Source organism: Anopheles coluzzii, chromosome 2, assembly GCF_943734685.1.
Source record: "Anopheles coluzzii chromosome 2, AcolN3, whole genome shotgun sequence".
NCBI classification, from domain to species: domain Eukaryota; kingdom Metazoa; phylum Arthropoda; class Insecta; order Diptera; family Culicidae; genus Anopheles; species Anopheles coluzzii.
In genome coordinates this window covers 88810208-88822645 of record NC_064670.1, presented here as the reverse complement: position 1 = coordinate 88822645, position 12438 = coordinate 88810208, and the positions used below count along the sequence as shown (strand labels likewise).

The window sequence follows — 12438 nt, the reverse complement described above, 5'->3', positions numbered from 1 at the left end:
ACAGCTTGTGCTTCAGACGTCTGTGGGCGTAATGTATGTAAATAACAACAAAGCTCGTCCTGCGTGCCGATAATCTGCAACTTTTTCGTGTTTTCTGTACGACCAGCAGCACAATTACGACATTCCAGGGCAATAATTGCAAAGCACCATGTCTGAGGAAACGTAAGCCACCAAAAAATATGTACTATTGTTCATCGGTCATGTGCTGATACACGTTTCTTCCCTCATCCATCGGATATCTGTTTTAGCTCCGACAGCGAAAGTCAAGACATTCAGGAGCACAATGAAACGGTACGGGCACTGTCGGCCGGATTGCTACAGATTTACGAGCCCAAGCTCAGGGAAGTTAAGGAAAACCTGAAGGAACTGATGTGAGTGGTTTGTGCGCGCCCGTAAGGAGTGCCCGTGGCTTTCACCAGAACGCACTGAAACACAAATCACATGCCGCGCTATCTCTTTGCAGAAACAAGCAGAACGATCTACAAATTGCAATGACCAGCGAAAAGAATGCTTTCTCCAGTCGGCAGATACAGGAAGTCAACGAAATGGTAAGCATGTCGTTTTTGGCCGTTTGATTGGCCTGCGTTTGAGCAACATTTTACTATTATTGTGAGTCAAAAAGAAGTGCGATTAGATTTGTAATGAATGGTGAGTTTTCCACGGTGAATACGTTATAGGACAGTGCGTGTTTGTTTTATCGTAAAAGAAACGATAAAAAACATTTATCAGAAGAAGTGTTCGTTTACCCCGCAAAATGCATAATTTGTTCTGCTTGCGTCACGAAACCCATCTGTTTGTTGACGTCTCACGACGGATCTGTCAAAGTGCTCAACGTGTAGGCCCAAGTGTTTACCAAAACAAAAGTGCGGCAGGCTAAAACTCATCTCAATCTCCAGCAAAAATGCCTCTCATCGTAATCACCGGCCTGCCGCGCAGTGGGAAAACAAGCCGCGCCAAAGAGCTGGAAACATACTTTACCGAGCTGGGTAAAGGGCCGGTGCACATCGTGTCCGAAGCGGACTGCATCGCTCGGTCCGGGTGCGGCGTGAAGGAGAGCTTCACCGACACGGGAAAGGAAAAGCAAATCCGTGCCAGCCTGAAATCGGAAGCGATGAAGCTGCTCACCAAGTCGACGCTGGTCATCATGGACGGGACGAATTACATTAAGGGCTATCGGTACGAAATCTTCTGCATGAACAAAAACGCCCGTACGACCCAGTGCACGGTACACTGTGCCATGACGGTTGAGCAGCGAAATGCTCGCAGGGAGGAGATTGTACAGAGTTCCTCGAGCGGGGAACTGGATGCGGAAACGTTCGATGCTCTTTGCCAGCGGTACGAGGAACCGCAGGACACGAGCCGCTGGGATCGACCCCTGTTTACCGTGTACGGTGGAGAGGAGATGGAGCTGGCGCGCATCCACAGCGCACTGTACGAACAGGCCCCGCTGCCTCCGAATTTGGCCACGCAAAATGTACGTGAGCGGAAGGGTAAACAACAAGACAAAGAAGAGGGTTTTATTTGAAATATTTCCCCATTTCAGATGCCACTGAGTGCGACCAATTTTCTGTTCGAGCTGGACAAAAGTACGCAGACGATCATCGATCAGATAGCGGCGGCAAGGAAAATTGGCCTGGACGGCCCGGTAGAGATACCGCAGGCGGGCATGCGTGCGGAAGTCCCGTCGAACATGAGCGTGGCGCAGCTGAACCGGCATCGGCGACAGTTTTTGAACTACGTGAAAATGCACACGAACGTTAGCTCGGATATTAGCAAAATACCGGCCATCTTTGTACAGTTTCTCAACACAAATACAAATGGCGCTTAACGATGAGCGTTTGTTGAAACAACTTAAAACGTTGTAGCTGTAAATTGATTTTTTTGTTCAATTCACACACTTACTCATGAATTTAAAAGATTAATTTTTCTTCTGCCTGGTAAAAAAACATAATAATTAAAAACCCTGCTCAATGTAGCCTGTTGCTACAACCTTGTTTAGTTTGTAAAGCTCGTCCAATATTGACCTTTAACCTTTTACGAAATGGTTCACACTTCCAGGTGCTCAAGACGAAAGCCTACAAAGATAAGGTGGCGCGCATTAAAATGCAAATGCATCAAATTCATCAACGAACAAAGAATCTCAGGGTGAATAATAAGAATGCCTTTGCTGTGTATTGTTGAAAATGCATAATTTTGTTTATTCATTCTCTTTCCACAGGCAAAAGCGTTGGAAATCCAGGAACTCAAGGTGAACCAATGTGCAACGAAGCTGCAACAGCTGCATTACGAAGAATCGCTGGTTGGGAACAGTAAACGAACCCCACGGAAATCTTAATGCCGTTTCCCGCTCAAAGCCAGCAGGGAGCAGTGGAAGTGGTAATCAGCAATCCCAACCCGATTACTGTTTGAAAAACACAAATCGCATTTAATTAACGACATTGATCGGGGGACTTTTGTCCCCCATTCTCCCCACCCCTTGTTGGAAGACTAAAGACAGAGGCAGGAAGCAAGCAAGACTAATGATGATGCACTGCCCTCTCAACGAAGCAATCTTTTAACACAACAAAGCAACCATAGAACAGGTGGGAGCTGTTTGGAAGCGATAAAAGGTCTCCGTTTTGCAACTTTGTTGCAAAAAAAATAAAAAATGAGTGTGTCAACCGTGCCTGAAGGAAGGGTCCATGATTGGTTGGAGTGTGTCGTGTTTGTATGATTGCCACACCGATATTGCCAAAACTTAAAACAAAAAGAGGTAAAAACAAATCATAGACAAGTCTAATATTTTATCTTCCAAAAAAACGTGGGAAAGTTGGGATTTTACCGTTACACTTGTTAAGAGCGCAGGGAGCGCTAGTACGGTGAACAATCAAAATAAAGTAAACACCTGTAATCAAAATAGTAATGCCCGCTTTTCGTGTCGTTTCTTCTACTATGTAATGAGCTTTATTTCACTCTACTTCTATTATTGGTAAATATTGTAAAAAAAAACACACCTGATCTCTGCAATAATGCCCAATATACCCGTTTACTCACATGCACACACGTATCTATTCTAAGCACACGCACACGCACATACACGCACTGGAATGTGTCTCACTTGTAGGATAAAGTTAGTTAAATGCATTTCGTCAGTGTTTAAAAAAACGATAGTCAGAGACACGACAGGACACGATGAAATAAGATTCGGCCGCGTGTGGCGCTAGTGAACGTTCCTTCCATTCCATTACTTCTGATAGCTGCCACCGGGCACGATCGGTTCATCGTCTTCTACGTTTTCCAGCGCCTCCTTTGGTGGTGCGTAACCGGGACGCGTTTCTGCAACAAATAGAGAAAAGCAGGGAAATTATTTAAGAAAGAAAGAAAGCGTATTGAGAGAACAGAAGAGAGTAAACGACAGATCTAAGTAACATGCTGCTTTTCATGCAGGAAATAACCCCGACCTCAAGAAAGGAAAATTACACAAGGAGGACCACACGCTAGGTAAAAGCATATCAAAGATTAACGAATAAATAAGAGGAATTGCAAAAGCAAACTAAATATGCTAACACACACACATGCACACATTTTGTGTGCTGAACCTAAAGAGGGGTGCTTAATGGTTTCAATTTGACCATCACGAGTGAAACACGTGGTTTAAGCGTGGCAGCAACACTAGCACGTGGAGCGTTTTCCGTGTCCGTCTCCGTGTTGGGTGCAATTAGAGGAGATATCGAATGGACGCAGAGACGCTTGTTAATTGTTTTAAAGCGCGTCGCCGACAGAAGATAGTGACAATCTTGCCGGCTAGTGGGTGTGATGGCGATTGTTTACAGATATAAAAGTGCACCGTAAGCTACATTATTGCGCGCTACGTTCCGATAGGAGACAATGTTGTCCGCGGGTACATTTAGCTGCCAAACGTTGGGAAAGAAAGAGCAATCACTCGCACATCTGGACAGCAGGAGTAGTGGCGAAGCAGGGCATCATTAATTATTGTTCGCAGTTCATGCACAATCATGGAGACGAAGCGTTCTGAAGGGAGTTTGTCTAGAGTGTGGTTCGCAAAAAGGGTAGCAGCACTAAATCAACTCTACAAAAATGGAAATTGAATAAAGCAACCAACAAACATACGAGCAAACACACGGTGTACGCAGTGGTACGGTAAAAGAAACGTATTGTAATTGACACCCACCTTGCGTCTGGGGCGAGATGGCTTGTGGTTGCGTACGAAAGAGACGTGTTGATTGAAGCGCTTTGTACTACGGTAGCAATGGTAGCGAAAAACGTGTTGTTTTTGTACTTCCTATTTCATTTGTTACTGATTGCAACCATGTTTAGGGCAACAAACCTCCCTTTTGTTGTTTCTTTTATATTATTTCATAATGTTGTCAGAGAACGCGTGTCGTCGCATGGTCCGGTAAATGAACTACTCAACGTGGCAGGGAAGCAACTAATGATGAATTATAAATCGTATTTATTACTTGTACACAATGCTAGTCTACGAACATCATAGCAGGAAGAAAGATAGGGGACCGTCAAAATCAAAAACCAACAAAAGACATAAATGCAAACTTATCGCAAACTAACAATCAGTTACCGGAAGAAAAAAACTGAACCGCCGTTCTTTGTACGTCCATAATCCGTTCGATGGGAAGGATTTGGTGAGGTGAAGTGGTCTTTTTTTGTGTGTACGGATGTATGCGTTTGTATGTGTGTTGTATGTGTGGTCGTGGCAATGGTTGTGGCAGATTGCGAGAATGTAAATGGTATCAGTACGCGGGCGTGAAGGGCTTCCCCAGCGCTTACAACTAATTGATTTTCCAAACCCCCTTCCATTTTGCCCGGATGTGTAATATCATGTTGAATTGTTGAAAGGACAACATAGTAGGAGGAAGAAGCGATCCCTCCCGTCCAACCTAATTTAATGGCACTTCGTACAGCTGGCCTTGGACAGCGGCGGCGGCGGCAGCCGTATTGCCGTTCGGCTGCTTTTCTCCCTCGTGTCCGGCCACGTTCCCGTTGAAGGCATTCTTCTGCCCTTCTGCCCGGCTGGCGGGGGGGCAATCGTGTAGCTGGTCCTGCTCATGGTCGGTTTCGTGCAGCACCTCCTGCACGGTGGACTCCGACAGGATGGAGCCGGTTTTGCCCAGCTGTCCGTTGGAGAGACCGTTCTCGCCCAGCCCGCCACCCGACCCGCAATGCGTTCCGTTTTCCTTGAGCTTAACGTCCGTCAAGCCGTTCATTTTCTGTTGCTTTTGCTTACCCTGGCTGCTGAAGCGGTCGGTCAGCTTCTGCACGACGACGTGCAGCACGAAGAGTATGAGCGCCGCCGTGCCGAACGCGCGGAACGTTGCACTGCCACCGATACGATGGAACAGATTGCCGGCCAGCAAGCTGCCTAGGGAGACGCCGACACCTTCGAACACTGCTCCCACGAGTCCCTGGAGGGAGAACAAATTCAACGATTAACTGTAGAAGACTGGCGCTTCTTGATGCGTTGCATTGCCCTTACCTGCATGGTTGCTTCTGTGCCGGGCGGTGCAACGATACTGGCGTAGGATGCCATCGTTGCGTAGAACAGACCGAACGTGATGCCGTTCATGAACTCGATCGGTATGACCCACCACGGATCGGTCAGCAGCGAGTACAGCAGGAAGCGTACGCCGAACCCAAGCAGCACCAGGCTCATCGCGTGGATGTGGCCAATCTTTTTCAGTATCCAACCGGACAGGAAAAAGAATGGCAGCTCACCGCCGAACGTTTGGATCGACATGATGATGCCTTCCAGCGTTTTAATCCAAGTCGAATGGCCACATCTAGCGAGGGGGGGTGGGGGGTGGGGGATGAAGAGAAAGAAAGAACCTTTTATTTGTGCTCCGTCGCAGAGAAACACAACAGCAACACGCTTACCCTTCCTGGGCGCTGGCCAGATCCTCCAAATGCCAGAACAAAAAGTTCCAAATCAGTGCCGTTCCGAAGCCGATCAGCACACACCAGCAGAAAAAGACACAAATCCGGAAGTTGACAAATATTTTGCCAACATCCTTCAGAATGTTGGTGGACAGGCGTGTCTGGGTGTGCTAAAACATGGCAAGAAAAAGAAATGCAATTAGTCGTGGCTTCATCCGCTGTACGGTTCGTTTACCTACCTGCAATTTGGAGGAGCAAAGCATATCGAACCCAATCAGCACGATCGTCATGTAAAACACGATCGTGTAGTCCTTCGTCAGCTTGCCCTCGGACAGCGTGTCGACCAGGAAGCCGGCAAACAGCGACACCGTGCCCCAGCCGATCGAACCCCACAGCCGCTGGTTGCCGTACAGGTGCGGCTTGTCGCCCAGCATCTCGAAGCAGATCGCATCGCCGACGCTAACCACCACGGCCATACCGGCCCAGCTGACGATCAGGAACAGGAACAGCAACCAGAACTGATACAGCCCCGTCACGTCGCCGTCGGCAATCTTCGAGTGTGAGATCGCACCCATCACCTGCTCGTTGTTGCACTGCACCTGGCAGCTCGTCCGGAAGTCTGTCGTGTTCGCGGGACAGTACAGCGGTACCCGGTCGCCGTCCATCTGGCCCTCGCGCAGCATAAAGTACAGACACTCGTCGACCAGATTGATGTGGTTGTTGGGCACGACGCCCGTCAGTCGGAGGATGCGATCGGCCGGTATGTTCTTCTCGTCGCAGTACGCCGACACGTTCCAGTACTTGCACACCGTGTCCCACATCCACGGCTCGGTGCGGCACTCCATATCGCACAGCAGCGTGCCGTTGCTCTCGTTCGTGGTGATGCTTTCCACCAGGCACGCGTCAATGCTGGTCCCATTGTCCGGGCAGTACTTCAGGTCGGCCGCCCCGTTGTGGCAGTGGAATGTGACGGTCGAGTCCTGCGGGATCGCCGGGATGAACATGATCAGAAAGAACGGAACGGCTGTAAGGATCTACAACGACCGAGAGAGAGAGAGAGAAAAAAAGAGTGTAAAATAGGAGGAAAAGAGGTTGGCGAAACATTGGGATAACAGCAGCAGCAACCAGCGCTACAAAATGTCATGAGCATCACGTGATGTTCACGAACGAAAACAATGAACATATCCGTGGTTGCTTGATGCTTATTGCTGATACTCATTGAAAGTGCGTCATGATATGCCGAAGGCGACATGTGAATGCTTGAGGCAAACGCGATACACTGACCGACAAGCTTTGCTTAATGCCGGCTCAAGCATAATCATATTTTTTTCTGGCTGTGAAACTGAAACGAAGCTCAAATCAGCTCACGTACACAACTGAGATGATCTGAGATGAGTCTCAAACAGTTGGTGGATCAATCATATGGTTGGTGACATTTTGTTTGGTACCCAACTCGTGATCACTCACTTGGTCACGACATTTTCTGTTGGTGATAATCACAACATTCTTGGGATGTGTGGCCTCAAGCAACAAAATGAGCATGCTTTCCCGCTCTGTCTGCTTTGATTGCCTGTTGGGTCAAACAGAGTGAGAAAATATCTTCATTATGTTTTTTGGGACCACTCGCAAGCACCGCATATCTCCCAAGACCATCGTGATGATCACCGCCACAAAATGTCGCGATCAAGTGAATGACCAAGAGCAGGTCGCACAACATATGACCGCACAACAACACCGTCATGTGATGGCCGCACCAGCTGTTTGAGCCTCACCTCTGATTATCACAGTAGAGCTCGTGTCGCTGACACCATTTTGTTTCAGCAGGAATTTGTCATGACTATGTCAGTGACATTTTGCAGTGTTGATCACAGTTAAAAAAGACATGACACAGTTACCGACTAAGCGATGGTCGCAAAAATGTCATGAAGGATGTATTGGTCACACCAATCGTTCTGAGTATCACCTCTGATCATCACAATTGAGTACGTGATGCTGACATGGATTTTGTTTCGGTCAGATTTTTTTTATTACATTGACAGTGACTTTTTGCAGCACTGGCAGCAACACCTACCTGAAAGATTAGAAACAGCAGCTTCTGGCGCTGAAACCGATCGGCAATGATGCCGAACAGGGGCTTCACCAGCATGCCCACGATCGGCAGGACCGTGTAGATCGTTCCGACGATCACCGTAGAGAAGCCGAGCTGCCGCACGAGCGTCGGCATAAAAGGCACTACTGGAGCCGTTCCTGAAAGACACGCGCATAAGCAAAAGAGAGCATAAGAATGTATGTAACGCTACCGGTGCCGGTGTCAATGTACGACCAGCACGTGTCATGGGGTGTGTGAGTGTGATAGTGTGTGTAGCCCTGCGTTTGGGCCCATTCGGGAGGGCTGGTGAAACGCCCGATTTTACTATGTGTAATAGTAGAGCGATTTGGACAAACTCGGTACTTCTTGCATAACTATGTTGCAAGTATATCTATTTTAAACGCATTCTTTGTCCCATCGGCAGCTAATGGTTACAATATGTGAAGTGCGACTGCAACAACGGCCAACGAAAATAGCTCGTGTAAAAGTGGTGTAATACCGAAATTCTTCCGACCGCTTCCGTTGCTTCGCGGACAAACCGGTTTACCGGGGTAGTCGTCGTAAATCATTTGTTGTGCCGTCCCGCGCGGCGCACACACCTGGAAGATGCTGCATGGTCGCAGCGTTCTTTTGGACTTTTGAGGGGGATGAACGAGAAGAAGATAGCTTACCTGCATTGAAGAGGAAGTAGTGTGCCTTCATGGGCAACAGTTTCTTGTTAATCTCTACCATTTTGGATGCCTTCTTGCTGCGTCTTCAGCACGAACGAAACGGGCGAAAGAACCGAAGCTAAAACTGCCTACGACAGTGAAATATAATCATGAGCCAGCGGGGCGGGGCGCCTTCGTTCCCTCGTGGCGTGTTCTACCCCTTTCCGAAATTAGGGTAGATATATTGGGCCAAATATTGGTTGGCAAACGGTAGCTCCTGGTGGGAAGGAGACTCTCGAAACGAAGGATTTCACTCTATTCTAACAGTACCGATATACGTACACACACACATATATAACACACATACACGCACTTTTCTGCCACTGTTTTCAGTTCATTTTCGGCATGTTTTTCAATGAAAATGGTCGCCGACGGGTTACACCTACAACGTAAACACATGTAATAGAAACCACACTTTCTACTCGTTCCGGTACACAACGTTTCGCGGTGTTGCGTTTGTTTATGTTTTGTCGTGTTTTTTTCACTCTCTCTTTGCAAACGTACGACAACACAGTGCGGACGGGAAGTGCGTCGGGCTTGAGCAACAACACCGGCCACGAGATCCCAGGACAGATTTACCGCGAAGCGTACGCGTCCGCGACGAAGGGTAGAGTCAGAATGCAACACACTAAGTGCGCTTGGCAGCTGCACCGACCGGTCTCCGTGCTTGCGGTTTGGCAATTATGCAACACACACTCTTTGCTGTCGGACGGCCTGTAACCAACACCACGAAGGATTTATCGTGTGTAACGATGCAGGTTGACAGATGTGATGTAGGGCACAAGGTTACAGGGGTCGTCGGTTAACCTTTACGCGTGATTGTGCATGGATATGATTTAATTTAATTTCGATAAATTAATGTAGCAATAAATTCAAATTTCAATTTTTAAATGTTTTTCCCAAAGTTGTTTGTGTTGGGTTGGATAATGTTATTTTTGGTTGTGATTTATACGTTTGTGTTATTTATGTAAAATATAGTTTAATGGCGAATTTTTTTTAACAAGTTGTTGTTCACTAAAATGCAACTTTTTATTCTAAAAAAATCTACCACATCCCACAGTTTTAATGTGAACAAAATCCGTCTTCAAATTTACTCATCCATAGCGCCTGGAGGGACCTACAACTAAACCCCCTGCAATCGCAAAGTTTGACGGACGGTGGTATCCCTTCGCACGTGGTTTTGATGTTGCGCCGTCGCGCGTGGAAAACCGTTGAAAATCACAAGTGGACGCGCAAGAGATTAAATTGTTCGTGTTGATTTTACAAACGTGCCCGCCTGGTTTAAAGCAAAATAAATAAACTGTAATTGAAATTATTTTCTAAACAACGGGTAAAGCTGTATGCTGCTGTGAAGTACTGAAGTACGCTGCAGTATTTTGTTAATTGTAGTAAATAAAGAAGGGTAAAAGCTGTTGCCAAATAATCTGTATGTAAAGTAAATAGCATGTCGTACCAATATTAATTATTGTACTGATCTGTACTGAAATATGCCTGAATCTTAAAATGTTTATTTAAAATACACTTTATAATACAATATTGCACCGATTTGGAAAACGAGATGGCTGTCAGACCAGAACGATCATAAGCCTGAATGCATCAAATCGCAACATCAGTATCAAAAGTACGCATTTTGTACACAATTCATCATGCATTCACTCAACATTTCTCTATCAAATGCACCAAAAAGAGGATTTTTTGCGCATACCAATCCATGCGCAAAGTTTGCAATTTCTACCGCCTTTTTGTCATTTTGTTGCAGAGTATTGTGAAATGATTACAGAACGAAGAAAAAAAAAGTAAGAACCACAGCGACACTCCGTAATTGGAATATGCTAATTGGTGGCATCTGGTTGCACTCTCTTCCTATCGCTAAAGGGTTCATGTAGAAAGAGCTGATGCGACGACGAGGCACGAGTTAATCTTTTTGAGCACTTTTTTTCAAAACAAACTTCTTTTACTCTACATCTTCCCATGCCCTGTTACTATAGACAGCCGATAAGAAACCAATCAGTTGTGGGTACCAGCACGGCGAGCGTGTAATTGTGAGCGATGGTGGATAATCGTCGCCCGCCTATCACTATCAATCGTTTTTCTATAAATACGATTGCACATATACGGAAAGCGGTAAATTGGTACCGGCAAAACGATAAGGGTTTTGGCTCGCCGGAATGTAACCACGTTCAAAGATCACGCTGACCACACAGGCCTTGAAGCAACGGACCATGTGTGTTCTCTCTAGCCCCACATTAAGACTAATTGATCACTCAATCAAGTTAGCAGCTGGCTTGAAACGATGCCGCTAGAAACCTACAACGCAAGTTCAATTACACTACGACCCTGAATTGCTCGACAATGAAACACGAAGTAGCCGGAGTGGGTAGCCCGCCCGTTAAACGCCCGAATTCCAAATTGAAGAGATTCCGATGGGCAATATAACAACAGCACACCACAGAACATAGGGTACTGAAATAAACGCACTTTCTGTTACTTTCTAGTACAACGATCGATCAAGAACGAACCTCGCCGTGGCGTGTATGGCACCGTACTGAAACCAACCGAAGTCGATTCATCCCATGAAGCTCCTTGGACGGACCAGCCACACTCGCTCGGCGGTTATCAGCGGTCATGCGGAGAGAAGAATCTGGGAAGCCGTCATCGATAAGATTGCTACTGCTGCTGCTGCTGCTGCTGCTGCTGATGGTGGACGAGAATCGTCACCGTGTGCTTATGTCTGTTCTGGGTCTGGCGACGCGTTGATAAGAAGAATGCACTTTCTTTTCCATGGGGGGTGGCGAAACGAGGAGCGAGAAGAAAATGGGCGTTAAAGCGATTGCCGATGCATTGGCTCTACTAGTCCGGTGAGCTATATGTGTGCGCAATTTATGCACTTGTTGCATAGACCTGCAAAGAAAGGCAACAGAAGTTACACACAATGACTCACTGCAATGGTATCAGCATCCAGAGAGCGAGAGCGAGTCGTGGGCCTTCAGAAGGGGTAAGACAGAAGTCTCCAGAACTGAGGACCCGACTAAACAGTGGGGTGAAAGTTGTTTATGAATTACACAAAACTATTGCTGTAAACAAATCCAATGACAATCTAATGAGCACATTCTGGTACGTTGGGAGAGTTATTGAATCGAGGATGAAGTTGTTTTTGATCGTTTCTCAACATGTCAATATATTGTTTCTATATGACATCAATCGGATGACATAGGGCATGTACCTAATTGTATATTGATAGAGATTGATAAGCGTAGATGCACCTGCAACCGTCATAGCTATGCCTCCGATCTGACTAGGTATAGGAGTAGTGTTGGGAGTTCGAAATCGAAACGATGCTGTAATCGATTCCAATACCGAAGCAGTTTCCGATTTTGGTATCGATTAAAATTAAAGAGCCGACTTCAATTCCGGAATCGAATTTGGCCCCGGAATCAGAATCAGTGCTGGCATTGCAATCAGAACTTTCAGAAGTACAATCCATTGTCCGGAATCTCGATGAGAATGGATCGTTAACAAGTACATTTGGATCCTTTGCGGCTATCGATATAATCGTAGCTGCATACGACCCAAGTACCTATTATCATGGAGATGCCGATGTCCCAATCTATAAATATAATGCAGAACAATAAGCAAACGAAGGCGAAGTATCAATGCGACGAAGACGAAATACCTTCCGGCCAAAGGCTCAATCCCGAAAGTGTATTAGTTGACGGTGACAACCTCGAGGTGGTAAAGGAGTTCTACTAT

At 46.5% G+C, this 12438-nt stretch overlaps 3 protein-coding genes across 9 annotated transcripts; 2 read left to right on the top strand and 1 right to left on the bottom strand.

Annotated features, from left to right (window-relative positions):
- Positions 1-29: 29 nt before the first annotated feature.
- Positions 30-2902, top strand: LOC120953121 (biogenesis of lysosome-related organelles complex 1 subunit 6). 2 transcript variants are annotated; one of them, XM_040372817.2, is made up of 6 exons: positions 30-162; positions 249-371; positions 464-548; positions 2059-2145; positions 2219-2376; positions 2487-2902. In XM_040372817.2, the coding sequence occupies exons 1-5, from the start codon at positions 149-151 to the stop codon at positions 2333-2335; spliced, it is 426 nt and encodes a 141-aa protein (XP_040228751.2). In that variant the 5' UTR covers positions 30-148; the 3' UTR covers positions 2336-2376; positions 2487-2902. The 2 variants fall into 2 exon arrangements, with proteins under 2 accessions (XP_040228751.2, XP_040228750.2); XM_040372816.2 differs by having other exon boundaries at positions 2219-2902.
- On the top strand, positions 567-1876 carry LOC120953119 (protein KTI12 homolog). The gene is made up of 2 exons (XM_040372812.2): positions 567-1474; positions 1544-1876. The coding sequence occupies exons 1-2, from the start codon at positions 902-904 to the stop codon at positions 1826-1828; spliced, it is 858 nt and encodes a 285-aa protein (XP_040228746.2). The 5' UTR covers positions 567-901; the 3' UTR covers positions 1829-1876.
- A 7-nt stretch (positions 2903-2909) lies between the features above and the next one.
- On the bottom strand, positions 2910-11487 carry LOC120953118 (major facilitator superfamily domain-containing protein 6). 6 transcript variants are annotated; one of them, XM_040372811.2, is made up of 8 exons: positions 11167-11258; positions 8650-9070; positions 7961-8136; positions 6129-6923; positions 5890-6059; positions 5492-5795; positions 5243-5420; positions 2910-3315 (listed from the first exon to the last, which is right to left on the bottom strand). In XM_040372811.2, exons 2-8 carry the CDS (start codon positions 8708-8710, stop codon positions 3224-3226), a joined length of 1776 nt encoding a protein of 591 aa, XP_040228745.2. In that variant the 5' UTR covers positions 8711-9070; positions 11167-11258; the 3' UTR covers positions 2910-3223. The 6 variants fall into 6 exon arrangements, with proteins under 6 accessions (XP_040228745.2, XP_040228740.2, XP_040228738.2 ...); XM_040372806.2 differs by lacking the exon at positions 2910-3315 and having other exon boundaries at positions 4431-5420; positions 8650-9495; positions 11167-11487; XM_040372804.2 differs by lacking the exon at positions 2910-3315 and having other exon boundaries at positions 4431-5420; positions 11167-11487.
- Between the last annotated feature and the right edge of the window lie 951 nt (positions 11488-12438).